This window comes from Schistocerca gregaria, chromosome X (genome assembly GCF_023897955.1).
Source record: "Schistocerca gregaria isolate iqSchGreg1 chromosome X, iqSchGreg1.2, whole genome shotgun sequence".
Classification (NCBI taxonomy): domain Eukaryota; kingdom Metazoa; phylum Arthropoda; class Insecta; order Orthoptera; family Acrididae; genus Schistocerca; species Schistocerca gregaria.
The window spans coordinates 425129307-425156877 of record NC_064931.1 but is presented as its reverse complement, the minus strand read 5'-3'; the positions used below and the strand labels follow the sequence as shown (position 1 = coordinate 425156877).

Here is a 27571-nt window from a genome sequence, read left to right as displayed (position 1 = left end):
GGATGCCATGCAGCACCACGAACACCACTGTACAGGCACCGCAAATACTCTTCGATAGAGAAGGCTCCTGATGCCATATGATGCACACCCTAAGCCCACCTCTGGGTGGCACTTTCCAATGCGCAATACGCATACATTTTTGGTCGCAGACCGGGAAACTCCAAAATCGGCAATCCACTCGCCTTCAGAAGACCGATAACCTTCTTCTTCTGTGAAACAATACCATAAGTATTACCGGTTGAGTATGAGGACGTGTCCAATTCATTACTGTGGTACGTCTCTACTTCATATGGATTGCAGTTATTCACCCAATAGACCCACATAAAGTAATTTACGATCTACGAAATCAGTTTTCGGAAACTCGTAATGAAAGTGGTACATGTGTAGTTTGGTTAGGTCTAGTATACACATTCTCACATAAATAGGTTTAGTAAACTCCACTGCAGTCTTTGCCATCTCCCCAGCAGCAAAGTTCTTGTTGACTATGGTGACCAGCTTTAAATTTCGTCTGGCAATGCAATTTATTACACCCAAACGCCCATCCCATTCCATTCTAATCAAAATTTCACGACGTTCTCTTAAAATAAAAAGGTCTCAGTCTTTTCCCGAAAATTGAATTATATGTTAATTTATAAAAATATTTCTCATGCTCACACTTCGCTGAAGCTCTTTGCCACGAATTCAAATCAATATACTCTTTCAACTAGGGGCAATGCTTGAAGGAGATAGCCCAAGTGATTCTAACAGCTCCTCCCCAACCTGAAACACTACTGCTGATAACAATATTGAATAACGTATCTCCCTATATTCTCCAACGTTGTCATCAATTTTGGATCGGAGCCTCCTCGCAGACCTAGTTGCTCTGGACAAAGCGACAGATCGGCGAGCGCATCATGGAAACTAATGGGGTATGTGAGTTCTGTCTCGACGACATACCCTACATCAGAATCAGCCGTCATAACCCCCCTCCCCTGATTTTCCACCTTATCTCTTGCATCCGTAGTGATTGTTGCATGGCGTGCCTGTATAGGTTACTTACATCCAGGTGTATGATGTAATGAAAGTCAAAGGATGCGATGAACCTGTCACACATCCATGGATTATTTTTCTTCGCATGCCTATGTAGACATTGGCAAAGTCCCCAATGGATACATTACTCAATGAAAAGAAATATGTCAGCATCGGTCAATAATTCGATGCTGCACCTCGTTTTCTTGAGCATTGCGTCCCAAGACAACCCGGATGCCATGTAATAAAAGGCGGGATCCAGAAAATATGTGGTCATGCATAGGCTCCGGAATTTCTCGAAAACGTCCGCAAGGTAGCGCTTGTTTGCGTCCATGTAAAGCTCTGTATACTCTCCTAAAGTGGAGATGTTGAATTCCCGCCAGAAAATCACGGTATGCTCATACACTGCAATAGGCATCGCCTTTAAGGTCGCTTAAGAATGCACTTATGTCGGGTAGGGCCGGCCGCTGTGACCGAGCGGATGTAGGCGCATCACTCCGGAACCGCGCTGCTGCTATGGTCGCAGGCTCTAATCCTGCCTCGGGCATGGATGTGTGTGATGTCCTTAGGTCAATTAGGTTTAAGTAGTTCTAAGTCTAGGGGACTGATGACCTCAAATATGAAGTCCCATAGTGCTTAGAGCCATTTGAACCATTTTTTTTTATATCGGGCAGCCTGGCTTTGTTGAGCTTTGCCACACTATCCACATACTAGTATGGGAAACTCCCTTCCTAGTCACAAGTTGAAACTTTTCCCCCTTCGGGAAATGCAGCACGAGTTGTATGCACATTCTCCCGACGTAGAGTTTCAACGAGTTTCTGGAGTGGGGCCTGCATGAAGCGTAGCGTGTCAAGGAAACAGAGCGCAATTCTCGTTGTCATTTCGTTGGAGAATTAAATGAATTTTTCGACGCTCTCAGGTAGGACACTGACCTGGTTTTTCTCCCAACCGACATCAGCCAAATGCTCATCTATAAATTGAGCGTGTTACCGACTTAAATTATGGAAGAAAACTGGTATGTGTCTTGGTAACCAGTACTTCAAATTGCACGTATTGTGAGCTGGGCCACGGAACTTCGTCGTAAGATGACAATGGCCACTACCCGGATTTTCCGCTTTTCTACCTAACGGCAGCCCACAAATATGACAGACAGTCAACCATGTTATTGCGTAATCTTCATTCTCCTTCGATTTGGTCAAGGGAATGTTTTCACTGTAAATATTATCAACTTCCAATGAAAGTTTTTCAAGCTGAGGGAGCAGCGAAGCCGCAGGATTGTCCCTGATGTAAGATTTGTAGCGGTTAAGACTTGAAACATAAGACGATACAATTTGGTACGCAGCCGCATATGGTAGGTGTTTTTCTGTAAAGGTGGTATGTAAAGTTGTGGGGTCACCTTCACAGTGGGTCACAGGAGCGAGAAGGCATTCAAAGTCGGCGTACACTACAGACATCGCTCCTGAAGGTGAGCATTTTTAAATTTTATATATCTGTCTTCCTCAGTAGTCATAACAACATGTACTGGGTCCTTGGAAGTGCAGTCTACTTGATGCGCCGCTAGTAACTTGTCTGAAGAAAAGGAATTGAGGCAACTTGAGCATATATGCTGTTTACTATTATACTCACTCATACGAATTGAAAGGAGTCGGGACATGTCTTTGATCCAAACATAATGATAACTGTCGTACTCCTTATTTTTCTCATCGGAGAATAAGAGCATATTTACGTGCATCTTACTGTCACAAACTAATTTTGAGAAATTGAGGGGCCCGACAGTTACATGTTGTCCTGCTCATCTGGTTTGCTTTTCTTCTCCAAGACATAAAAAGGAACTGATATTACGATATTCTGAGCGTCGAATTTGGGTACATCCTGGATTTCGACGAAAAACTCAATACCATCAAAGTTATACCCTCTGGGGTATAGATACATTGTTCTTATCTGTATGCTGTGGATCGTTTGAGTAATTTCTTTCGCAGGCCAGGACTGACCACGCAAAATATGACGGATTCCTTCTGTTTTTGACACCAATGCATACTCTCTTATTAGGTATACCTTTAGAGAGCTCTATATAGTTGGACCCTCCATTTCCGGATCATAGACATGGGTATGGATGTCCAGGTGTAGCATTCGGCTGGATGCTTTAGCTGACCATCTAACTTCCGCCTTAAAAAATGGGTCCATTATAGCATTCAAAGTGGATTCACGAAATAACTCGGTGATTGATGTGACTGATGTGCTTCGCGTTGTCACGCAATTTCCCCCTCCCTCTCCTCCCCCTCCCCCCCCCATCCCCAAAGATTGTGAAGACGGTTGGCAGCACTGGCACAGATCGCACACGCTCGAATATTAAGCTCGTGAAGATGAGTAACTAATGTTATAATAAGAGTCAATTAAATTAATATTATACTGTACCGAAGTTAATTAGAGACTGTTTTATCCAATCTATTGAAGTCCCATAGTGCTTAGAGCCATTTGAACCGTTTTTGAATTTGAAAAAGACAAAAAAGTAACATAAGGGCGGGTTTCCGCGTACTTTAGACGTAGGTTTACATACAAATTTAAGAGATTTCTTAATGTATTAAGTGAAGAATTTAAGTTGTTTTCATTACACATATATTTAGTAATGCCGTATCTACTAGAGCAATTAAAGGTTTGAAGTTCTATCTTTTATTTACTTTCAAAACGCTTAAAGTACGTATCGCGCAGACACGATCTTAGGCCTAGTTTTTCGGGTATACAGGTTTTGATTTTTAACGTTAGTTTAACTGCATTACGTTACTACATTAATAGTATACACGTATATTAGTGTTCCACATAACTTTAGTGACTTCTGTGATCTGTAGCTAGTAGAATATTAATGTGATCGCCTAGATAAATTTTGTAAAAGATATTGTAAACAGCGATGAGCATGAACTGTTTGAAGAAAGTCAGTTCTGGGGTTCTGTGCAGCTGTTGTGGCAGATGGTTACATTGGGGTGAGCGTAGCGGCATGGGAATCGGGGAGGTAAGTGGGTCTCTTCTATGGTATCCCAGATTATGTTCTAGGGATAGGAAAATAGTGGAACAGGAATTGAAGGTTAGAGCCCTTCAGGCTGAACTGGATAGTCCCAGGGAGAACCTGATGAGGTTAAGGGGGCAGGAGGGTGAAGACAGGTGGGAAGTGGTAGCAAGGAATAGGGGCCACATAGAGAGAAATGTATCAGACAGTTTCATCAGTGGCACAAACAAAACATTTGCATTGCTACCTCAATCAGCTAAGGAAGAGACTCAAGTGGATGTAAGTGTAGTCAGCACTCAACAGACTTTCACTAGGGAACCAACTGTTACAAAACAAGTAGAAAGTAGGATACTTCTGTTGTTAGGTTGGCTTGGTTCTTGCTTTCATTTGGTATGACCGACCCAACTGAACAGCTCTGTCAGGAGAGTCAATATGGAGCTATATCAGCAGCTTCGGGCGGCTACTTCGTCAGGCATAGGTTTGGTTCCTGTTGATGATATTGATAGGTGGGACTTCACAAGACATGGTCTGCATTTCAGTAGGAAAGGGAAGGGTAAACTGGCTGAAATGATGGCAAAATCTTTAAGGGCAGGCACTGAAAGTCATGGGAGTACTTTTCTGGGCTAAGATCAGTGTCCCGTCATCTTACATTGATTGAAATTAAGCATAATGAGAAGTTCAGACAGGCTGGTACTAGACATGCGAAAGTATCAAAAGATTCCTATTACAGTACTGTGAAAAATAGTGTTAGTATGTCAACTGATTCACATAAAAGCACAGAGAAAAAATATATTGTACCAGAATATCAGGGGATTAAAAAACAAAGTACATGAGCTTCTTGTTTGTTTAGAAGATTTAGAAACTGAGGGTGGAACAGGTGTACTATGCCTGACTGAACATCACATCGCCATATCTTCACAGTTATGGAAATGGTAAATGTAGGTGGATATAAGCTTTCAGCACATGTCGGTAGAGACACCATGGAGAAAGGAGGAGTTGCCATACATGTTAATATTGGTTACGATGTGAAAAGTTTGGAAACAAAGGCATTTTGCGTAGAACAACTTATAGAAGCATGTGCATTTGAGCTTAAACTAAATAATGGCACTTTTATAATTGTAGCCGTGTATGGGTCCCCATTGGGATATATTCAACAATTTTTTAAAAACTTGGATTCTTTGTTGTGCTACCTGTCAGACAAAGGAAAGCAAATTATAGTTTGTGGAGATTTCAACGTAGATTTTCTGAAAGAGTCCGATAGAAAGCTTGACCTTGAAGTATTCCTTGGTTCTTTCAGTTTGACATCAGTTATGATTTTCCTACTCGGGTGGTACAGGAAGGCAGCACAATGATAAATCAAGTTTTCATAGACCAAGATAAATATAACCAAATAAAAACTTTTCCTGTTAAGCATGCGCAGCTAGTTACAGTATATGATAAAGCTCCATACAGTAATGCAAAACAGTCCTCCAACATACTGTGTTCCATTGACGACTTAACAATTCAAAATTTTAGGGGAAGCTTGCAACAGTTTGATTTGGATGAGGTGTACAGGGAACATGATGCAAATTTAATATTTAACCTATTTAACGATGCCTTTGTGAGTATATTTGAAAACAGTTTCCCAAATAAAACAGTGAAATATAATTGTAAGAAACCATGTAAGAAGCCATGGCTTACTAAAGGGATAAAAATATCTTGTGAACAGAAAAGAGAACTTTATCTTATATCAAGGAGGAGTAATGAACCCAAAACAACAGTGAAACATTATGAAAACTACTGCACTGTATTAAGAAAGGTTATTAAAAAGTCTAGAAGTATGTGCATTATGTCTGAGATTAGCACATCTGATAACAGAATTAAAACAATTTGGAATATTGTGAAAAGGGCAACAGGGAAACCGAGAGAACAGGAAGACTGTATTTCTATCAAACACCATCAAAAGTTTGTTAACAAGATGTCATAAGTAGAAAACATTTTTAATAATCATTTTATAAGTGTTGTAGAGAAAACAGGATACAGCTAATCATTAGAAAATGCAAGGCATTATATGGAATAGTCAGTACATATGCAATTTGATAAAATTGAAATTCAACCCACCTCTCTTACTAAAATAAGGAAAACAATAAATTCACTCAAATGTAAAAGCTCACATGGAGCTGATGGCATTTCCAACAGAGTACTAAAAGCTTGTTTCCAGAAAATAAGTAGGGTTCTCAGCCACATATGTAGTAGCTCACTGAAACAGGTAATTTTTCTAGATTGAGTGAAATACGATATTGTTAAACTATTGCATAAAACAGGGGATGGGTCTGATGCTAACAACTACCACCCAATCTCACTTCTGACAGCATTATCCAAAATTCTTTAAAAAGCAATGTATTCAAGAGTAGCATCACATATTTGTAAAAACAAAGTACTAACAAAATGTCAATTTGTTTTTCAGAAAGGCTTTCCCACAGAAATTGCTATATATTCTTTCAGTGATCAAATGTTAAATGCATTGACTAACCGACCATCACCCATTGGGATATTTTGTGATCTTTCAAATGCTTTTTAATTGTGTGAATCATGAAATTCTTCTAGATAAGATTAAGTATTGTGGTATGAGTGGGACAGTGCACAAATGATTTGATTCATACCTAACCGGAAGAATGCAGAAGTTTGAAATTAACAGTACAGATAGTCTGTAAAAACCAGCAGAGTCTAACTGGGGAGGTATCTCACAGGATTCAGTCTTGGGTCCATTAATGGTCTTAATATTTATTAACGACTTTCCACTGTATATTCATGAAGATACAAAGCTAGTTCTTTTTGCTAATGATACAAGTATAGTAATCACACCCAAGAAGCAAGAATCAGATGAGGAAATTTCAAATAATGTCTTTCAGAAAATTATATAGTGGTTCTGTACAAATGGATTCTCACTAAAGTTTGAGAACACAGTTTACAGAATTCTGTACAGTAGATGGCACAACACCGTTGATAGACATAGACTATGAACAGAAGTCTGTTGCTAAGGCAGAATACTGAAAATTCTGGGTTTGTGCATTTATGAGAAACTGATCATGCAATGTAAGCTTTAGGGGCCAGTATTGTCTTCACTTAAAACTTCCGAGTGGATAGGCTGTGGTCGAAGTATAAAACTATCTCCTGACATTTCTTGTCCGACTACGGAAGACATCCTCGGAGGTAAAGCGGCGAACTGCGAAGAGAACTCGAGGAAGCGCTGATTATATAGGCAGTACAGAGGGCGCCACTGTCGATCACGTGGCGTCGGCTATGAGATTGTCTCTGGTAATGCCAACATTCTCGATTGAAAGTAATCGATCGTCACGCTTGCGGTGCAACGCTGACATCCAAATTTTATCCAGTTTAACACCTTCGTCTTTCCTGTTAAAATTATTACGATGTTTATCAAAGATGAGATTGAACATCTACGGTCAACTTTCGTGAAGAATGGCTATTCTAGCAAGTATATAGATCGATCACTTCGCTCTAGGCAGAGAATCCGGAGTAACCACGAACAACAGTCGCCCTAGGGCAAAGTTTTCCTTCTGTTCATTAGTAAGGTCAAAGATCGTATTGGGAAAGTTTTAGGCAAGTATGCGGTGGAAACTATTTTCAGTCCCATCAGAAAAATAAAAGAATTTTTAAGGTCGGCAAAAGATGCACGCCACCCTTTGGCTACACCGGGGTATATAAAGTTCCTTGTAGTTGTGGACAGGTTTATATCGGAACCCCAAAGAGAAGTGTGAACACCCGTCTTGTTGAACGCAAGAGGAACTGCCGCCTGGGTCACGCGGATAAATCTGCCCTAGCGGAACATCTTTAACAGGAAGGTGATCATGAAAATTCAGCGAGACGAGTCTCATATCAAAAACCTCGCATTATTATGCACGCTTGTGTAGAGACGCTATCGAGACTGATAAACATCGTAATAATTTTAACAGGAAAGAGGAAGGTGTTAAACTGGATAAAATTTGGATGTCAGCGTTGCACCGCAAGCGTGACGATCGATTAATTTCAATCGAGCAATCGATTACAGCATCGAGCACATCATACGAATACTTCATTTTTACATTTGCTACTGTAACATTACAATATGAACCCAACAGAACTGATACGGAGCCAAGCTGCGGGATTTGGCACAAGAAGTAAGTATCGCAGTAACATTAAAAACAGTCATTTTCACAGCATCCAGCACATCATACAAATACTTTATTTTTATATTTGCTACTGTACCATTACAATATGAACCCAACAGAACTGATACGGAGCCAAGCTGCGGGATTTGGCCCAAGAAGTAACGGGACCGTTAAGCTTCCAGACGTACTGGAACTAACGGACGCACCTTTTTCACACTTCACTGCCGAGCGCTGCCGTGATATAGAAAGGCTAGTCATAAAAGAAGACTTCCAGAACTGAAATGTATTTCTCGGATTCGGATAAGGAAATAGCTAAGAGATTACCGGCCAACTGACTTTAAGTAATACCTTCAGAGGGTTCAGTACTTAACCATACAGCGAAATCTTTCAGTACCCTCTTACGTTACACACAGCTTATGTAGAAAAATTACCATGTGGTTAAGTAAGGAATTTTCAGCATTCCTGTTTTTAATTACAATAGTACGTTAGCTAAAAACGATAACATGTTGTGGTTTTCGTCTAGTCGTCTAAGGAGCGTATTGTGGGATATTTGCAATGTATTATTTCATTCTGCTTAAAAATTAAATGACATTCGAAGCTGTATTGCTACCGTGCTCGTCTCTTCTTATGTGCAAACTGCAGATGACCACGTCACTGCAGGCTAGCTGTACCAGCTGACCGGCGAGTGCTGTCCAAGTTAAATGCGCTGGCAGAGCTGTTGTTCCGTATTATCGCCAAGTCGATGTGCGCGTAACGCGCAGCCAAAACTTACTCTTATTAACGTACTTGACAGGACTCGCGACAGCTTGGCTGCAGTCCCACAGGAAATGGAAATCCAATGAGTTTCAAGGAAACTCGGATGAATGTATAGTGCAATGTTTACAACAGGTTTATTCTTATGATGAACGGATTACAGAAGTCATTCCTCGCCAGGTGACACTGCTATCTCCTGGATGGGTTTATATCGATAGCAGGTCGCTGGTCTTAATGTCCCGGCTGATCAGAGTAAATAGACTCGTACCGCTATCCCCATCAGATCCAAGAGTCTTACAAACGATCACTTATCTCAATAATATCATTTCGACGTTCGTGCGACAGTCAAAAGGGAGAACCTTTTACGATCTTTCTCAGTGAAATGCTTTCGGTAGACAGAAGTCAGTATTTTGGCCTCCTCCGACATTCTTGTGCTCCAAGAGCGCACATAGGGCGCCCCCCCCCCCTCCCACCACTGCCCACTCAGTGAAAGAGGAAAAATAGTGTATTTAGCTTTTTTCTAGAAATGATTTAAAAGTCGGTATTACGCAGGTTTTTAACCAGTCTAAATTACAAGTTTTCTACCGTTAATTAAAAGTCGGTATCCATCTTCGAAAATATTAGAAATACTCATTATCCCTAAAAATGGTTCAAATGGCTCTTAGCACTATGGGACTTAACATATTTGGTCATCAGTTCCCTATAACTTAGAACTACTTAAACCTAACTAACCTAAGGACATCACACAACACCCAGTCATCACGAGGCTACTGCCTTCCAGTAAGACGTAAATTTCTTAGGGTATTTCGTCAAACCAGTAGACCTGCATCTCCACTTCCATTTAGCATACAACGACAAAGATATAATAGACAAATCCAACAAATAACGGATCATCTGAGGAACAGCGTCAAGTAATCTTGAATAAGAAAATTATTAATTAAAATTGGTGCGCGTCTTATTGTTTGACTTGGCAGATTTTACTCTGAGAAATGGAGCTCAGATACGATATTGTTCATTTCCACGAAACTATATAGAAGAGAGGAATAAAATAAGAGGTAGAGCCGTAACAACTGAACGAGGGTTATTATATATAACGTACATACAAATGAGGCTTTAATAATTACGTTCTATCCGCGACACATACAAAGATTACAAAGAAGTGCGACGGTGTTGTCGTTTCAATTCGAGAAGTTTCTGAAATCATTTGCTAGTCGAATTTGAATAAGTTACTGAACATGAATCAGGAATGGCAGAGGAAGAAGAAAGGAAGCTCTTACCTGTGTCTATATCGGTGACAATGCGATCGCGCGTACCACGTAACCATGACGTGACGGCGACGTAATCCCTGACAAAAGAGGGAACGTGACAGCGCAACACAGCAGTGTTGCCAGCCATCACGAACTCGTCGTACACCTGCACCTCGTAGTACTGTTTCACCACCGCTGGAACATTAATAAAAAAACCTGTAGCTGCTGCAGCAGCATCACACAGCTAATGTAACTATTACACGGGTCAAATACTATAATAGGGTATTTCAATTATTACCCGCAAAGTAGTTATAAAATTTAATTGCAATCAAATAGAAAACTTAAAAGAACATCATTTTTCGACATTGTCTCCTTGCGTTTCAACGCATTTGGTCCATCGTTGTACAAGCTTCCTGATGCCCTCATATAAGAAGGTTCTCGGTTGAGCTGCGAGCCAGAAATGCACCGCTTCTTTCACTGCTTCGTCCGAGGCAAATCGACGGCCCCTTAATGCCTGTTTGAGTGGACCAAACAAGTGATAGAACCGACAAGATCAGGACCATACGGAGGATGATCGAGTACTTCAGATTTGAGTTTCAGGCGCGTTTCAGCAGTGTGGGCAGCAGTATGCGGACAGGCATTGTCGTGATACAACACAACACCTTTTGACAGCAATCCTCGGCGTTTGCTTCGAATTTCAGGCTTTCGCCTGGCAGTAAGTATCTTACTGTAAAGCACACTGTTTATTGTTGTGCTCCCTTTCCCCATAATGTTCCAGTACTGGACCCTGTGCGTTCCAAAAGAACGACAAGCATCATTTTTGCTGCGGACGTTTGGGTCTTGAACTTTTCTTGCACGGCGAATCTGGATGTTTCCACTCCACACTCTGCCGTTTACTCTCCGACCCATAATGATGGGCCCATGTTTCGTCATCAGTAATGATCCTGTCTAAGAAGTTGTCCCGGCGTTGCCATAGCGATCCAAATGTTTTTACAGATGTGCAAACGCGTTTGTTTATTCAACTGTGTGAGTTGTTTAGGGACGCATCTTGCAGAAATTTTATAAAACCCAAGTCTGTTGTGGATGACTTCGTAGGCAGAACCGTCACTAATCTGCAGCTTCGTCAATAGCTAATCGTCTGTCTCAGAGAATCATTTCACGTGAACGCTCAATGGTTTCTTCATTTGTGGCGGTAAACGGTCGCCCGGCTCCTTCATCGTGCGTAACACTTGTGCGACCATTTCCGAATTTTTAAGTCCATTCTTCGACACTCCGTTGTGACAAAACTCTGTTTCCGTACTATACCGAAAGTATTCGATGTATTTCGGCCCCCGATACGCCTTGCGACCACAAAAAACGGATCACCGAACTTTGCTCTTCTTTGGTGCAAATAGACAGCGGAGCAGCCATGATTAACTGCATGCCAGCGATAAAAAACTTAGTAGCTTGAAAATAGCAACGATATAACAACAAATAAACAAAGCGTGCGTCATCAAATGTTTAAAATGGCTCTGTGGACTATGGGACTTAACCTTTGTGGTCATACGTCTCCTAGAACTTAGAACTACTTAAACCTAACTAACCTAAGGACATCACACACACCCATGCCCTAGGCAGGATTCGAACCTGCGACCGTAGCAGTAGCGCAGTTCCGGACTGAGCACCTAGAACCGCTAGACCACCGCGGCCGGCGTGCGTCATCAACGAAAAGCGAGAGTACTACCAAAATAAACAAAAATATAACTAAATTGCGCATAATAATTGACGTACCCTCGTATTTAAGTGTGTTAAAGAAAGACCAGTAAAAGTTATGGGGACCTGGATTCCGGAAGTGTGTTCAATATCATATTTCTTATAAAACCGAAAAACGCAATCGGTAAGAATCAGAACTAGTATTTGGAAGTAACATGTTTCAACCCATCTCCTGGCCACCCTGAGCAAGGTTTCCCGTGTTTTCTATGAATGACTGTAAGTGAATGCAGGGGCAGTACATTCATCACGCGTTTTATTTCTCTATCGTTCTGCAGATAAGCTAGTGCTTCATCTCTGACTATTCTGGCAACGAATTGACGGAGTTTTATGACAAGCACTGAACGCTGAAAAACAGAACGTGCCACTTCTGGAAGCAATACAAGTTCTCGTATTAAGAACTAATGACTAAAGGCTAATAATGCTGCCGGATAGGTCTTTCGCGTCTCCAGTTTTTGTTTAATATTACGTGAAGGTCATTAAAATAGGGAAAATGTATTTTACGCACATAAGCGCCACACCAACAGATGGAGAAGCACTTGCAAATTCAGAGAAACCAGAAATAATTAGAATGGTTGCGTTATTACCCCTGCGTACGCCAGGAAGCTTAAGTGTAGCGGTTGGAAACTAATGCCGTCGAGGGTACTCTGGTTGAAATGCAGGAACGAGAGATGGTACCTATTCCGCAAATGATGCAATTGTATATTGAGACTTTAAAACCTCTCGATGTTGCCTTAATTTAGTGCAGCATGCTCTATAGTTGGACTAAATCCAGGAACTGCACATGAGGTTGACTCACAAATGGACGCCGTACCCCAATGAAATAATAAGCCGGGGAATTGCGGTGTAAGTCTGTTCACAGAGAGAAGCCGGACGACTTCGATCCGCTCTGGCTGCTGCCAAGCTCAGCGATATGATACTGAACATTGCAAATGCATCGATTGTTGTCACACTGTAGGTTTCATTACTGGCTCCTTTTAATTTTAAATTGTCAGTGAGAACTGATACGGAGTTAGTAGTAACAATAAACTATCAACATCAAACCATTAGTTTCAGTATCACGAATCCTGTACGTTTTTGTTCACCCATGTCTCAGTCTTTACTTACGTAAATGTCCAACACAAAGCAGTTGGCACCTGGTACGGCGGCCACTAGATGACTCTGTCACCTCATTTACAGCATGAACTGACACGTGAGCGCAAGCGTATTGCGAACTCTGCGTGACGTAAGTGCGGCTTGTTCCCCTTTTACTGCTGGTCACTACTTAGCAGCCAGTTTTTTGGGACGCAGTGGCTGAAGTTTGCTCCCTCTGCTGCCCACACCACCTGAGAATTCGTTCATATTCTTGTGGACAGACTGATAAGTCTTGATATTTGTAGATGGAAGCATGTGCACGTGGACAGATTTCTAAGTTTTCCTCAAAATATTTACTTGGGGTCATATTGGACGAACGCGCTACCCAGAAGTAGATTTTCTTTATTCCAGCGTGCGAAAATGTCCCACGTAAATTGAGTGAGAAGTATTATCAGCCTTCAACTGACAAGGCTCAATAGACCTTCATGAAAGGTCAAAGGAATAGAGTTATGTCAATAGAAAAGTGAGCTTACTTGTACGAAATTATTATCGGCAAGTCATATACCCTGTTTACAAGCTGGGTTCATGGATTCGTATTCTCTGTTGTGTTGGCAGAAGAGCCAACACCGTGTTACTAGCGGAGGCCGAAATGGACGCGTTTTAGCTCACGCAGGCTGGCGTGAGGATGTAAGGACTATACTGACGTGAGGTCTGGAACATGACAAGGAATTAGAATTCAGAAAGCGGACGTAATTAGTTTGATACTTAACTTTAATCCATTAATGATGAACGTTGCTCTTGACGGTACGTGATTCACAATATCATCTGTTCAGAACACATTCATAGTAACTGAATATGGCACCTTGCTAGGTCGTAGCAAATCACGTAGCTGAAGGCTATTCTAAACTGTCGTCTGTGCTAATGAGAGCGTATGTAGTCAGTGAACCATAGCTAGCAAAGTCGGCTGTACAACTGGGGCAAGTGCTAGGGGGTAATTCTAGCCTAGACCTGCCGTGTGGCGGCGCTCGGTCTGCAATCACTGATAGTGGCGACACGCGGGTCCGACGTATACTAACGGACCGCAGCCGATTTAAGGGCTACTACCTAGCAAGTGTAATGTCTGGCGGTGACACCACATTCTCAATGGAAGGCAGGAAAGTAAATTAAAAAGGAGAAAGAGAATAACTCAGATTGGGGAAAAATGGTAAATTAAATCGGCCTTCCACTTTGAAAAGAATGATTCCGGCATTCGCCTTTAATGATTTAGGGAAATTATAGAAAACATAAATCTTAACGACAGCATGGGGATTTAAGTTGCCGTCCTTTCCAATTCGACTACAGTGGGTTACCACAGTGCCACTTCGCTCAGCATACTTGGGTAGTCGACGCAAGATCTGATAGAGGTACCTAGTGTGAGGCAGACATGACGTACCTATCAACCCATTTCTCTTAAGTAGTAATCATACATGCCTCTCACAAAGCTTGCACTTTTCCACCTTGATTATCGTATGTGTATGTAATTGCTTCGAAGAATAGACGCTGTTGACGTACAGGTAAATGATCTCGTCTGACAGTGTGAATAACCATCACACTGATTCAATATTCTTCGTGACACCCAAAGCATCAGCTGAATAACTGCCTTACGTTGCATGGAGAAGTCGCTCATACTTCAGCTGCTTAAGTTCTATACCTAAGGCGACAAGAATTCCTTTACTCAAACTTCCAATATTTTAAATTATCTGGCACTAGCATACAAAATGAGCTGATATAAAACCGTTGACTAACTCGTATCTTCATATGGAAATGAACCTACGCTCATCTGCACCATTCACAAACGCTTTCAGCGTCTAATAACAAGAAAAGACTTGGCCATTCGTAGCAAATCTTTGCCCAATCTTTGACATATCTGTGATAATCGATTAGCATGAATGTGACTTCTCCTTTCACGTACTGCTCTGTAGCTCTGAAAAAGAAAACATTACTCATCCTCTTGAGAAGGAAATGAATAAATTTATTCCACAGCATATGGTTTTTGCTTACTGAGAGCACATGTTGTCTACTATTTCCTCTAGTTTCCACAGCATCACTAGTGGTCTGGTAACAAATTCCGATGTATATCTCTCAAAGGTTATAAACTGGTTTACGTAACTGGAGAACAACATCTTTCTTCAAATGTAGCAGACGTAAATTGTTTATTGGCCTTAATATAGGCCCGTGCATCATTAGGTATCTATACGAACCAAAACGACGTTTTTATAGGCGAATGGTGAATTCACTTTGACCACTTATATTTATTCCAATTCGTGTCAGTGACGTATGACTGTAGAACACGTCAGTACATAATCAGAATTAATTAACAGGAACAGAAGAGATATTTTTAAAGCCGTGACTGGGAAACAAGAACATGAAAAGAAATGATGATAATAATAGTAATAATAATACGCCATAAGGATTAGATATGTGATAGGCAAAAGCTGGTGATCACGGTTGTTTGTTATTTGGAACGAATCCGACGTCTTCCTACAATGATTCTGAAAATTCATGAAAAACGGACGAGTATACCATCAAGATTAAATTAGGAATAAAAGCCTAAATCCTGTGTGCATGAAAAGTTTTAGGTCACTTCTCGAATCACATTAGTCAATTACAAATACCATAACACAACGATGTGCACTTACGTCAGTTTCCAAGATGCTACTCCAGGAGGGTGTAAAATGAATGTGCGCAACGTAAAATAATAACCGCTGAAATGATGATGTGGCCCTGTCTGTCTACCCCCTGAAGCAGATCTTCGGATGTCTTAATTCTTTTCTAGATATCAATTACAATCTAAATATAGATGAATGAGGAAGGAAACTAATACTACTAAATGATAAACGATGTTGCTCAATTTATTTATTATAGATTAAAATCAACCTTTCAAGTACAGCTCTCTGTATTTCCTAACTAAAATTGCAGATCAACTGCCCACTCTGCCACGCGATCTAACATAAGTAACACGAAATGACTGACATCATCTACGTACAAAACACTAGAAGACACAACTTCCGAAATGATCTACAGTGGTGTGGAACCTCAATGGAAATAAACTAACGTGATCACAGCTGTTTAGCTTTATAGCCCTAATAAGCAGAAGCAATTTGGGTTATCACCGTATGTACTGCGTCTGGTGCGTCAGCGTCCTGGTTCTCGATGGAAGAACTTCAACCACAAAATAAAATCTTCCAAACACTAGGACGGCAGAAGGCGGTCCTCTGACTAATACAGTCTGTTACTGTCTTCTCTCTGTGTTCTACACACGAGAAACGCGAACTCCCAGCCACAAGGACGGAGTTCAGATAACGTCTCAACGTAGTATAGGCAGAAGGAGTGCCCTCAATTACTGAACGTTGCGCACTCAACGACGACTTCCAACCCGGAGGTGAAGTCCAGGATCGTATAGGTTCGCAACAGTACTGTGCCTAGCTGTTCTAACTATAAACCATCCTGAGAGAAAAGACAGCAAGTCCGTCTGTACCAACAAAGATGATACCGAGCGACCATCATACACGGGTGCTCACCATGGAAGACCACGTCTCTCCACTGCTGTCTTCCCAGCAAGGCTCGGCTCCCCACCATCGTAATTCCGAAAACGAATCATATTCCCGAAACCACGGAATATTCTCCCTCTCTACAGATTCTTCCGAACGCCGACCAACCATAATTTCGTCGTTTTCGTCCAGCGTGGAAAGTTTGCGAGGAAAAACCTATACTCGTAAAATGGTACGCTTCTGAGTAAAAATCCTTGGAAATAACCCATCCTGCGTGGTCACCGAGGTGCCGCTTCTTCGATCCTCTCACCTGCGTCCACGATTTACAAAGTTCGGAAGTATTATCCGGTTATCCTCCCGGCCCTACTACAATAGCTGCCGGCCGCGACTCTATTGTGCCCCGGCGCCCAGGTGTCTCTACGTCCGCCTTGCTACTTCCTATGTTAAAGTAGGACCAACACACCTGTGTGGGCCTTCCATCCAGAGCTTGAGTTCCGCCTGCCGTTTCATCTCCACTGGCGTTCCAACTTCTACTAGTATAGGCAATCATTCATTACGCTGTTTTGATAATAATGGCACTCCGTCGCCTTTCATACAATAAGCGTTAGCAATTATTTACAAGTCGTACGTGACAATTTCTGTCTCCTTCATGTATTCATATATACGATGTACAACCTATCAAACGATACCTAATTGTGTTTGTAGATTACGGCAAAGTAGGTGGATGGGTGCTTGTAAGGTGTGAAATTATAGCCACCTTACAACTTAGATATGAATAAAAAGGGAAGGCAGGTTAGAGTTTACCATCCAGGCAGTGAAAACGATGAAAGTTTGGCAGAGGAGTACTCCTTGGGACAGGAATAATTTTTTTGGGGGAGGGGGGATGGAGGGCAGGGGTGGAGGGAAGAGGAGGAAAACTGGGCCACGTCTTTTTTAAGGAATTATTCTTCCTACATTATCCTAACTGATTTACAGATGCCACTACAGACTAAATTTGCATTGCCGGACGATGCAAGACGCCGTTACCCCTCCCCCCCCCCCCCTTCCATACGAACATCGAGTACCTTAAACAATGCAGTGCTTCGATCGGTCAGGTATGAACAGTATTTTAAACTTTTCTTTCGTTTTTTGATTATGTGGACCTAAATTATCTCTTTAGGAGAAGAAGGAAATTGAAATCAGAAAGTCATCAAATTTCGTTTCAAGTACAGCAGTCTGTCGCTAAAGATACCTTTACACAGACAACAGAAATTGCATAAACCGAAAATACAACCCGGAAATGTTCCCTAGAAACACTGCTTCCCATACGAGTTTCAGCTAATTGATGGCAACATTTCCGGCGACAGTTTCTCGGCAATGTACCGTGCAATATATTTCCGGCTTACACGGTCCGCATTATTGACGAGAAATCGACGAAAGCGAGCTATGGGGAATAAATGAGCTTTCCTGTCTTGCATTCTATAAGAGAATAAGTTATCAAAATAAACTGACGTAAAAAATGTAACACCGAAAAATAATTAATGTAGAGAAATGAACTTTCGGGAATACATTTACCTAGGTAACAACTAATTAACATTGCAAAATCACAGGTTAATACAAGCCCGAGATAAGTTATTGCAAATGCGGAATGCTGCTACATTAATAACTGGTGTCACCGCCATAATGTTGAATGGAAGTATGCAAACGTGCATGAATTGCATTTTACGGACGCTGGACGTCAGTTTGTGAGCTAGAGTCCATGCCTGTCGCACTTGGTCGGTCAACACAGGGACAGTTAAGCTGTTTATGGATGACGCTGGAGTTGTCGTCCGATTATGTCTGATATGTGCTCTATTGGTGACTGATCTGGTAATCGAGCAGGCCGAGGTAACATATCGACACTGTAGAAAATATCAGCTTACAACAGGAGTATGTGGGCGACCGATATCCCGCTGAAAAACACCCCCTTGAATGCTACTCATGAATGGCAGCAGAACAGGTCCAAGAACTAGGTTGGCGTACAAATTCGCAGTCGGAGTTAGTGGGAAAATCACTAAACACCAAATCACTCCACAGATGTAACTCCAGGTGAAGGTCCAGTGTGTCTAGCAAGCAGACAGGTTGGTTGCAGGCTCTCAACTGGCCTCCTCCTAACCAACACTGGGTCATGACTGGCATCGAGGCCACACCAGCTTTCATCAGAAAATACTACAGACCTCCACCATGTCCTCCAGTGAGGTTTCGCTTGCCACCACTGAAGTCGCAAATGTCAGTGGTGTGTTTAGGTGTTATCTTTGAAGTAACCGATATGTTGTGTCACCGTAGTGACTATTGCGGATGAAATATCTGCTGAATATGTAGTGCCGATCACAACATTTTTCCCTCGCGGTAGTGCAACGTGGCCGGCCAGAGCCCGGTATCCTAGCGACCGCACATTGTCGTGACCACCACTGCCAGTTATCATGTACAGTAATTACATTCCATAATGACGTCTTTGTCGCTTTAATGGCGCTCTTGACTAACACCAGCTCACCACGTCAAACCTCAAAGGTAGCAAACGCTCACGACCGTTGCAGCTTGTGTTGAAAGAAAACCTGATTTGCTTCCTAATAATGGCGCTACTAGCGTCACTCTTTCGCGACTGGCGCGAAATCTGAATAGACATCATCTTTCAAAAAATGGTTCAAATTGTTCTGAGCACAATGGGAATTAACATCTGAGGTCGTAAGTCGCCTAGAGCTTAGAACTACTTAAACCTAACCAACCTAAGGACATCACACACATCCATGCCCCAGACAGGATTCGAACCTGCGATCGTAGCAGTCGCGTGGTTCCAGACTGAAGCGCCTAGAATCGCTTGTCCACCGCGGCCGGCCATCATCTTTCAGGTGTAGAAACACGTCTACCAACTTTCGTATATATACACACCTCCTTTTTGGCGCAAAAAATTTTGTTTCTTCAGTATAAATAGAAGACGGGCTATCTGGATGCGTTCTTTTTTAAATCAGCAGCTTCTGGAACTTTAGCTCTTCGACTATTTCTGGATACAACCCTCTTCCAGAAAGCTGAAATGCGACTTTGAATTTGTCGTAAAAGCAACTGGTCCGAGAATTGGTAACACCAATACAAATATGAAACAAACAGACTGGCGATCACTATTCGGATCTTGGTCACGAGTTAACTGTTCAGAGTGGACTTCTCACCGATATTCCGCTTGGTACCAGACTTGGTAATACTTTGGAGAAAGAACTAAAGAAATTCATTAAGTTAATTTGAGATAACAATCAATTGTTTTGTTTTTACATTCTTATGTGGGTCACCTGTATGATAAGAAATCTGTGAATTTCATGAAAATGATGCAATAACGACCAGACGTGATAAATAACATATACGAAAACAGTAATCAAATGGATCAAATAGCTCTGAGCGCTATGAGGCTTAACTTCTGAGGTCATCAGTCCCCTAGAACTTAAAACTACTTGAATCTATCTAACCTAAGGACATCACACACATCCATGCCCAAGAAAGGATTCGAATCTGCGACCGCAGCAGTCGCGCGGTTCCAGACTGTAGCGCCTAGAACCGCTCGGCCACCCCGGTCGGCTAAACAGTAATCAAGAAAAGGGCAGTTGGCAAGTTGTTGCCCATGAACATGAAATCACAATTGATGAAGCTTTAAAATGTTTTAGAGTACTTAACTTTTTTAAAATAAAGTCTTAGCTAACTGATCCAGAACTTCTACTACGACGGTAGCAACGAGAACGTCATTTCTGAGACAGCTGTCTTTTATATACTACTTCCCTTCTCCATAGGGTTGGCTTGGGCTGTTTTGGGGAGGAGAGAAGACAGCGAGGCCATTGGTCTCATCAGCTTAGGGAAGGAAATCGGCCGTGCCCTTTCAACGGAAACATCCCGGCATTTGCCTGGAGCGATTTAGGGAAATCACGGAAAACCTAAATCTTTTTGCGAACTTCTACATTCTTGCAAACAACGAAGCAATCGAGTGCCTTTACACACGAGTCTAACTTTCCAAGAGAAACGAAATAATATCCTTTCACCTTTCAAATTATGTGACTTGGCATTTCAGTGCTGTCGGAGTGAGACATAGGAAGCAAGCCAGAGAGTGAGAGGGTAACATTCACTGACGTGGTTAGAAATACATGTGGCCCGATCATAGGCAATATTCTACACCCTTGAAGGACAACGCCGCAACTCGGTCATACTTCGGCAACTACTTGCAATAGCCTACATAATCAGCAGTATTTTCCGGACATGTGGCAGTATTGACATCTGTTGCAACGGCTTTGCAGCAATATTAATGGCAAAATTACGGGCAGCACATATTGATGTAAGATATGGCTTCTATAAAAGCCCATTACTACCATCACCGTCTGTGGAAGCCTACTGCAAAATTTAAAGTTTTTGAATGACAATTTCTCGGTTTTATTGTACCGTCTTTATCAGCAGATAACTATCAAAACTGATACTGTGGCGATCTACAGCGTGTAACAGTTGAACGAAATTCTCATGCTGGCGACATACCTAGGAGCTTCAATGACACAGGTCAAAACTTTACGTCAATTATAATGTAGATTTCTGTAATACGCACCCGTAATTTTAAGATATGTGTCCTATTTAGTGTTAAATCTGTATGGAAATCTTCCGGTAGAATAGTAGCTCCTCCATGAGCTGTGTATAGCTACTTAGCATGAGCACTGCCTGTACGTATCAAAGCTGATGACTTTCGCTGAATTCGATTACGATAATTATAAAATAAATAAGACACATGATGTGGAGAAAGAACTTTAATATCAACTCGTCCTAACCCAAAGACCTGTAAATCTTTGAGCCATGAAATATATCGTGAATCTGACGTGAAAAGAAAGGCAATGTAAACTGCTTGGGTTAGAGACTACCTGCCTAGTCTGATTTGGAAAATTATTAGGCTGTGTGACAATTTACGTATATACAGGGTGTTTCAAAAAGGTACGGTCAAACATTCAGGAAACATCCCTCACACACAAATAAAGAAAAGATGTTATGTGGACATGTGTCCGAAAACGCTTAATTTCCATGTTAGAGCTCTTTTTAGTTTCGTCAGTATGTACTTCCTCGATTCACCGCCATTTGGCCAATTGAAGGGAGGTAATGTTGACTTCGGTGCTTGTGTTGACATGCGACTCATTGCTCTACAGTACTAGCATTAAGCACATCAAGCTAGTGTTCATCACGAACGTGGTTTTGCAGTCAGTGCAGTGTTTACAAATGCGGAGTTGGCAGATGCCCATTTGATGTATGGATTAGCACGGGGCTGTAGCCGTGGCGCGGTACGTTTGTATCGAGACAGATTTCCAGAACGAAACTGTCCCGACAGGAAGACGTTGGAAGCAATTGATCGGCGTCTTAGGGAGCACGGAACATTCCAGCCTATGACGCGGCTGGGGAAGACCTAGAACGACGAGGAACTTGCAATGGACGACGCAATTCTTCGTGCAGTTGACGATAACCCTAATGTCAGCGCCCGCATCTCGTGGTCGTGCGGTAGCGTTCTCGCTTCCCACGCCCGGGTTCACGGGTTCGACTCCCGGCGGGGTCTGGGATTTTCTCTGCCTCGTGATGGCTGGGTGTTGTGTGCTGTCCTTAGGTTAGTTAGGTTTAAGTAGTTCTAAGCTGTAGGGGGCTGATGACCATAGATGTTAAGTCCCATAGTGCTCAGAGCCATTTGAACCATATTGAACCTAATGTCAGCGTCAGTGAAGTTGCTGCTGTACAAGGTAACATTGATTACGTCAGTGTATGGAGAGTGCTACGGGAGAACCAGTTTTTTCCGTACCATGTACAGCGTGTACAGGCAATATCAGCAGATGATTGGCCTCCAAGGGTACACTTCTGCGAATGTTTCATCCAACAATCTGTCAATCCTCATTTTAGTTCAAATGTTTTCTTTACGGATGAGGCTTCATTCCAACGTGATCAAATTGTAAGTTTTCACAATGAACATGTGTGGGCTAACGAGAATCCGCACGCAATTGTGCAACCACGTCATCAACACAGATTTTCTGTGAACGTTTGGGCAGGCATTGTTGGTGATGTCTTGATTGGGCCCATGTTCTTCCACCTACGCTCAATGGACTACGTTATCATGATTTCATACGGGATACTCTACCTGTGCTGCTAGAACATGTGCCTTTACAAGTACGACACAACATGTGGTTCATGCACATTTCAGTCGAAGTGATCGTACACTTCTCAACAACAGATTCGGTGACCGATGGATTGGTAGAGGCGGACCAATTCCATGGCCTCCACGCTCTCCTGACCCCAACCCTCTTGACTTTCTTTTATGGGGGCATTTGAAAGTTCTTGTCTACGCAACCCCGGTACCAAATGTAGAGACTCTTCGTGCTCGTATTGTGGACGGCTGTGATACAATACGCCATTCTCCAGGGCTGTATCAGCGCATCAGGGATTCCATGCGACGGAGGGTGTATCCTCGCTAACGGAGGACATTTTGAACATTTCCTGTAACAAAGTGTTTGAAGTCAAGCTGGTACGTTCTGTTACTGTGTGTTTCCATTCCATGATTAATGTGATTTGAAGAGAAGTAATAAAATGAGCTCTAACATGGAAAGTAAGCGTTTCCAGATACATGTCCACATAACGTATTTTCTTTCTTTGTGTGTGAGGAATGTTTCCTGAAAGTTTGGCCGTACCTTTTAGTAACACCCTGTATAGTCGACACAGCCTAAACCTGAGACGGTGGTAATGTTGAACTCTGTGATCTGGAGAGATGGTTGCATTACAACTCATCCGAAAGGTGCTCCATTGGGTTCAGGTTGGGAGTCAGGGCAGGACTGCCTATTTCAGGAATGGTATTATCCACAACCCATTGCCTTACAGATGCTGCTTTGTGACAGGGTGCACTGTCATGCACATACAATCTTCACTCTCTGTCAGCGACACAGCATTGTAAAATGTGTTCATATCATTCCGAATTTATTCTTTTCTTAACCACGGAACCCAGCCCCATACCATAATACCACTCCTCCGAACTTCATTATTGAAAATACATATGGTGGCAGGTAATGCTGTGCTACCATCGGCTTTCCGCACCGTATATCAAGGTTAATCACTCCAAATCACTCAGTCTCCTGTCATCCACTGTCCACTAGCGTCATTCTTTACAACACCTCGAGCGTCGCTTAACACTGGCTACAGAAATGTGAGGCTTGTGAGGAGTTGCTCTACATCTGTGCTCCAGACTTTTTAAGGCCCTATGCATTGCCACTGGTCCACTGGAACTGCTGACACCACTTCGGCACTCAGGCATGATTCCTTCCGCTGATTTCATTAACAGTTTTACAACTACCCACGACAGTGCCCTACGGTTCCTGTCCGTCAGTACAGGAGATCCCTTCGCATTTCCAGTTGCCAGTCACATGACCCACAGGTGACATGACGAAATTTAGAGAGGTTGAGATGTCCCTGAAGGATTTGTTACTCTTCTCAGCTGCCATTTAATAACATGTTCGAAGTCACTGAGCGACTAATTCTTCTTTTACAGCTTTTCTACCAACGACACGAAACTCCCTGACTCCTTTTATACTGACCAGCAGTCGTGAGAACCACGTTCCATATTACATAGGGTGTCCGAATACTTTTGATAAGATAGTGAATTTAAAAACTCTTGACTATGACGCTTTTAATGTATAAAATTTCCTCACGTGTAATTAACAATGCAAACAGTAAGTTAACCTGAGACTTCATGATCAAAATGGACAAGAATATGTAGAACAATCTGACCATAAAATTTGTCACGAAAAAAAATACAAACTGAAAAGAAGGAAGGTATGTCAAACAAAATTGGTACGAATTATCATGAGTAAAACGGACACCAAAACTAGCTCAAATTAGCAACAGTTTACGCGATTTGGGTAATACTCGTTGTTGTTTTGCTATTTAAATTGTAGACGAAATGGACGATAAGAAAATGTAGAACGTCCAGCGAAAATGAATGTAGATGAATATGATAAACATATAAGTCGATGGACAAAACTGTATGTTTATACTAATCGAGAGAACAAATTTCGTCAAAAGAGGCGAACTCTTACGAAAAATCCTAAACAATGGATGCAAAACTGGTATGTCAAATATGAAGCACTAATTGTTTGTTGGAAAGCATTCATTATTTTGGTATAAACAATGGAAAACTACGAACTGTTCGTTATAATAGTGAAAAAGTGAAACAACGTGGCCCAGACAGTTTCGTTCTGTGAAGATTACAGAATGATCCTCACATTTATTTTATACACCTGGCTTAAGTCGTCACCCTCATGCGAGAAGAGATCCTACTCTGCCTTTTATGCTGCGCCGTAAGCGACAAGAATTCCTCTAGTGTAACTGGAGAATCTGAGATGGTGGCAGCTAGACCTGAAGTTGGCACGAAGCTTCATTGTTTTACTCGTGGATTCTGCTGATCGTGATGGAAATCACAGGAAACAGTACATTAAGTTAACAGAGAAATATTTCCCTCTACTAACTTCTGTGAATTTGAATCCTCAGAATGCCTATACTCCCACAACAAAGCTGTTTTAGTAACCACTTCTCACGACGTCCCTATTGAGAACCAGTACGAGTTCCCACGGATTCGTATTTATTTCCCTGTTGGAGAGGGCGATTTTACTGCGTCTATAAAAATGCCTAAGAGTTCGAATGTTCGAATGTTGAAATGATTTCTCATGTCCTGAGAATTCACAAGGTCACACATCAGAAACTACAGTTATAAAATAATTAAGTATGAAATGTAAATTGAAAGTGGAGGGCGGAGAAAGGAAAGGCAAGGGAAGGAACTAATTATATCAGCCGCATCGGGATTTTATGTGCAATTAGCGTCGTCGAATGGAAATGAATGCCGGACCAGGATCCGAGATCTCCTGCCCTCTAGGCGCTACCACTGCGCCACCTGCACACAGTGTTCATCGTAAATACGCGGATCACGGCACGCTTCTCACGTCTCACATTATAAGGTAGAGCCACCTATTCGCAGTCCCCGTCCATGACCCCCATGCTCGCTAATTCTAGATTCCCGCTGGAGATCGAAAGTAAACGTGTATCTGCAATGAAGGTTGCGGATTCATTGCCCATCGAGGCGAATCGATTACGTTCATGCATTACCCCATGCATTCATATAATGCAGTGTATTGTTCTAAAAGATGATGAAGTAGTGTACATACTATAATCAGTGGTTACTCTTTCTGAACACATTTTCCTGCCACAAGAGTCAGCGGAAGCATCAACATCAATGTTAATCCTAGCACATAGTGCTGGAGCCTGAAAGATAAAAGAACGATCTTCATAAGCAGAAGCCTTCGGATAATTAGCAAATGTTATCTCAATTAAATAAAATGATGAAGATGCAAAAAGTGAAGAAATGACTCATGAAGATAACGATTAACTTTGGCTAGCAAGTAATTCACAAACAGTTTAAAATGGTACTTGTTTTTGACGATATAAAATGAGGAGGAGAGTGTTCCCTATTTTTTTGTTTTCTCTCTCTCTCTCTCTCTCTCTCTCTCTCTCTCTCTCTCTCTCTCTCTCCCTCTCTCTCTCTCTTTCTCTTTCTGCATATCTGCTGAAGGAAAGACTTAGGGTGTAGATTGGTTCAAATGGTTCTGAGCACTATGGGACTCAACACTTGAGGTCATCAGTCCCCTAGAAATTAGAACTACTTAAACCTAACTGACCTAAGGACATCACACACATCCATGTCCGAGGCAGGATTCGAACCTGCGACCGTAGCGGTCACGCGGTTCCAAACTGAAACGCCTAGAACCACACGGCCACACTGGCCGACTAGGGTGTAGAGATTCCGTTTATTGATGAAGATGGTATGGCGCAAATTCTAGCATATCCCTCACTTTTTTGCCTTCGTAACATTTTTATGTTTCACCCTACCTCGTTCGCACCGCTGTCATATGCCTCAGACTGTGGACTCACAACAGATATGAGTACATACAGCGATAAGTCAGAACATTACGACCACCAGCTTATGCCCAGTTGTGACCACAGGCTTAGAACGAAATACAGCAGCGAATCTGCTTGATAAGGATTCGACAGTTCCTTAGGAGGTTTATTGGGTACCCAGATGTCTAGGTACCGATCACGCTATACCCGTAAATAGCTGGCTGGTGGTTTTTGAGAGTGGGTCTGGCGCCCTGGCGTCCGATAGCGTCTCACGTCTGCTCTATCGGGTTCAGATCAGGCATATTTGATGGCCAAGATATCAACCTCAGTTCATTATTATGCGTGTCACGCCCAACAAACCTCTTTAGCAAAAATGTTGTATAAATGTGTGTGAAATCTTATGGGACTTAACTGCTAAGGTCATCAGTCCCTAAGCTTACACACTACTTAATCTAAATTTTCCTTCGGACAAACACACACACTCATGCCCGAGGGAGGACTCGAACCTCCGCCGGGACCAGCCGCACAGTCCATGATTGCAGCGCCCAAGACCGCTCGGCTAATCCCGCGCGGCCACTTTAGCATGACAATTAAAATTCTTCTGGTCTTTGTACCGAATCATTGTATAAAATACTTTAAATATAAAGAGTAAAATCCGGTCGGGGTGGCCGAGCGGTTCTAGGCGCTACAGTTCGGAACCGCGCGACCGCTAAGGTCGCAGGTTCGAATCCTGCCTCGGGCATGGATGTGTGTGCTGTCCTTAGGTTACTTAAGTTTAAGTAGTTCTAAGTTCTAGGGGACTGATGACCTCAGAAGTTAAGTACCATTGTGCTCAGAGCCGTTTGAACCATTTTTGAAAGAGTAAACTGACGTTTCGGCCGTATTACAATGGCCTTCCTCAGGGCAAGACAGGTTTTCCAAGAGGAAAGGTGCCCTATGTATTGCAGGCGATCCGTTTCAGCACGTCATATTTATGGAACTTTATAGACCCTAGAATATAATAAGCTAGTTATGACGAAATTGAGAGGGTAGAAAGGGAGCTATTCGCGGATTGTTCGGCTTGTCAGTGATTGTCAATAGACTGCAGATAACGCTTGGCATCCGGTGGGCATTTTTTCT

The 27571-nt window shown here is 42.2% G+C and overlaps 1 protein-coding gene across 1 annotated transcript in view; it reads right to left on the bottom strand.

Moving 5' to 3' along the window:
- LOC126298115 (Down syndrome cell adhesion molecule homolog) overlaps positions 1–27571 on the bottom strand; it is a 1905244-nt gene that overhangs the window by 728200 nt on the left and 1149473 nt on the right. The window contains exon 5 of the mRNA XM_049989435.1: positions 10188–10352. Within this exon, the coding sequence (XP_049845392.1) occupies positions 10188–10352 (165 nt within the window). The remainder of the gene's footprint in view (positions 1–10187; positions 10353–27571) is intronic.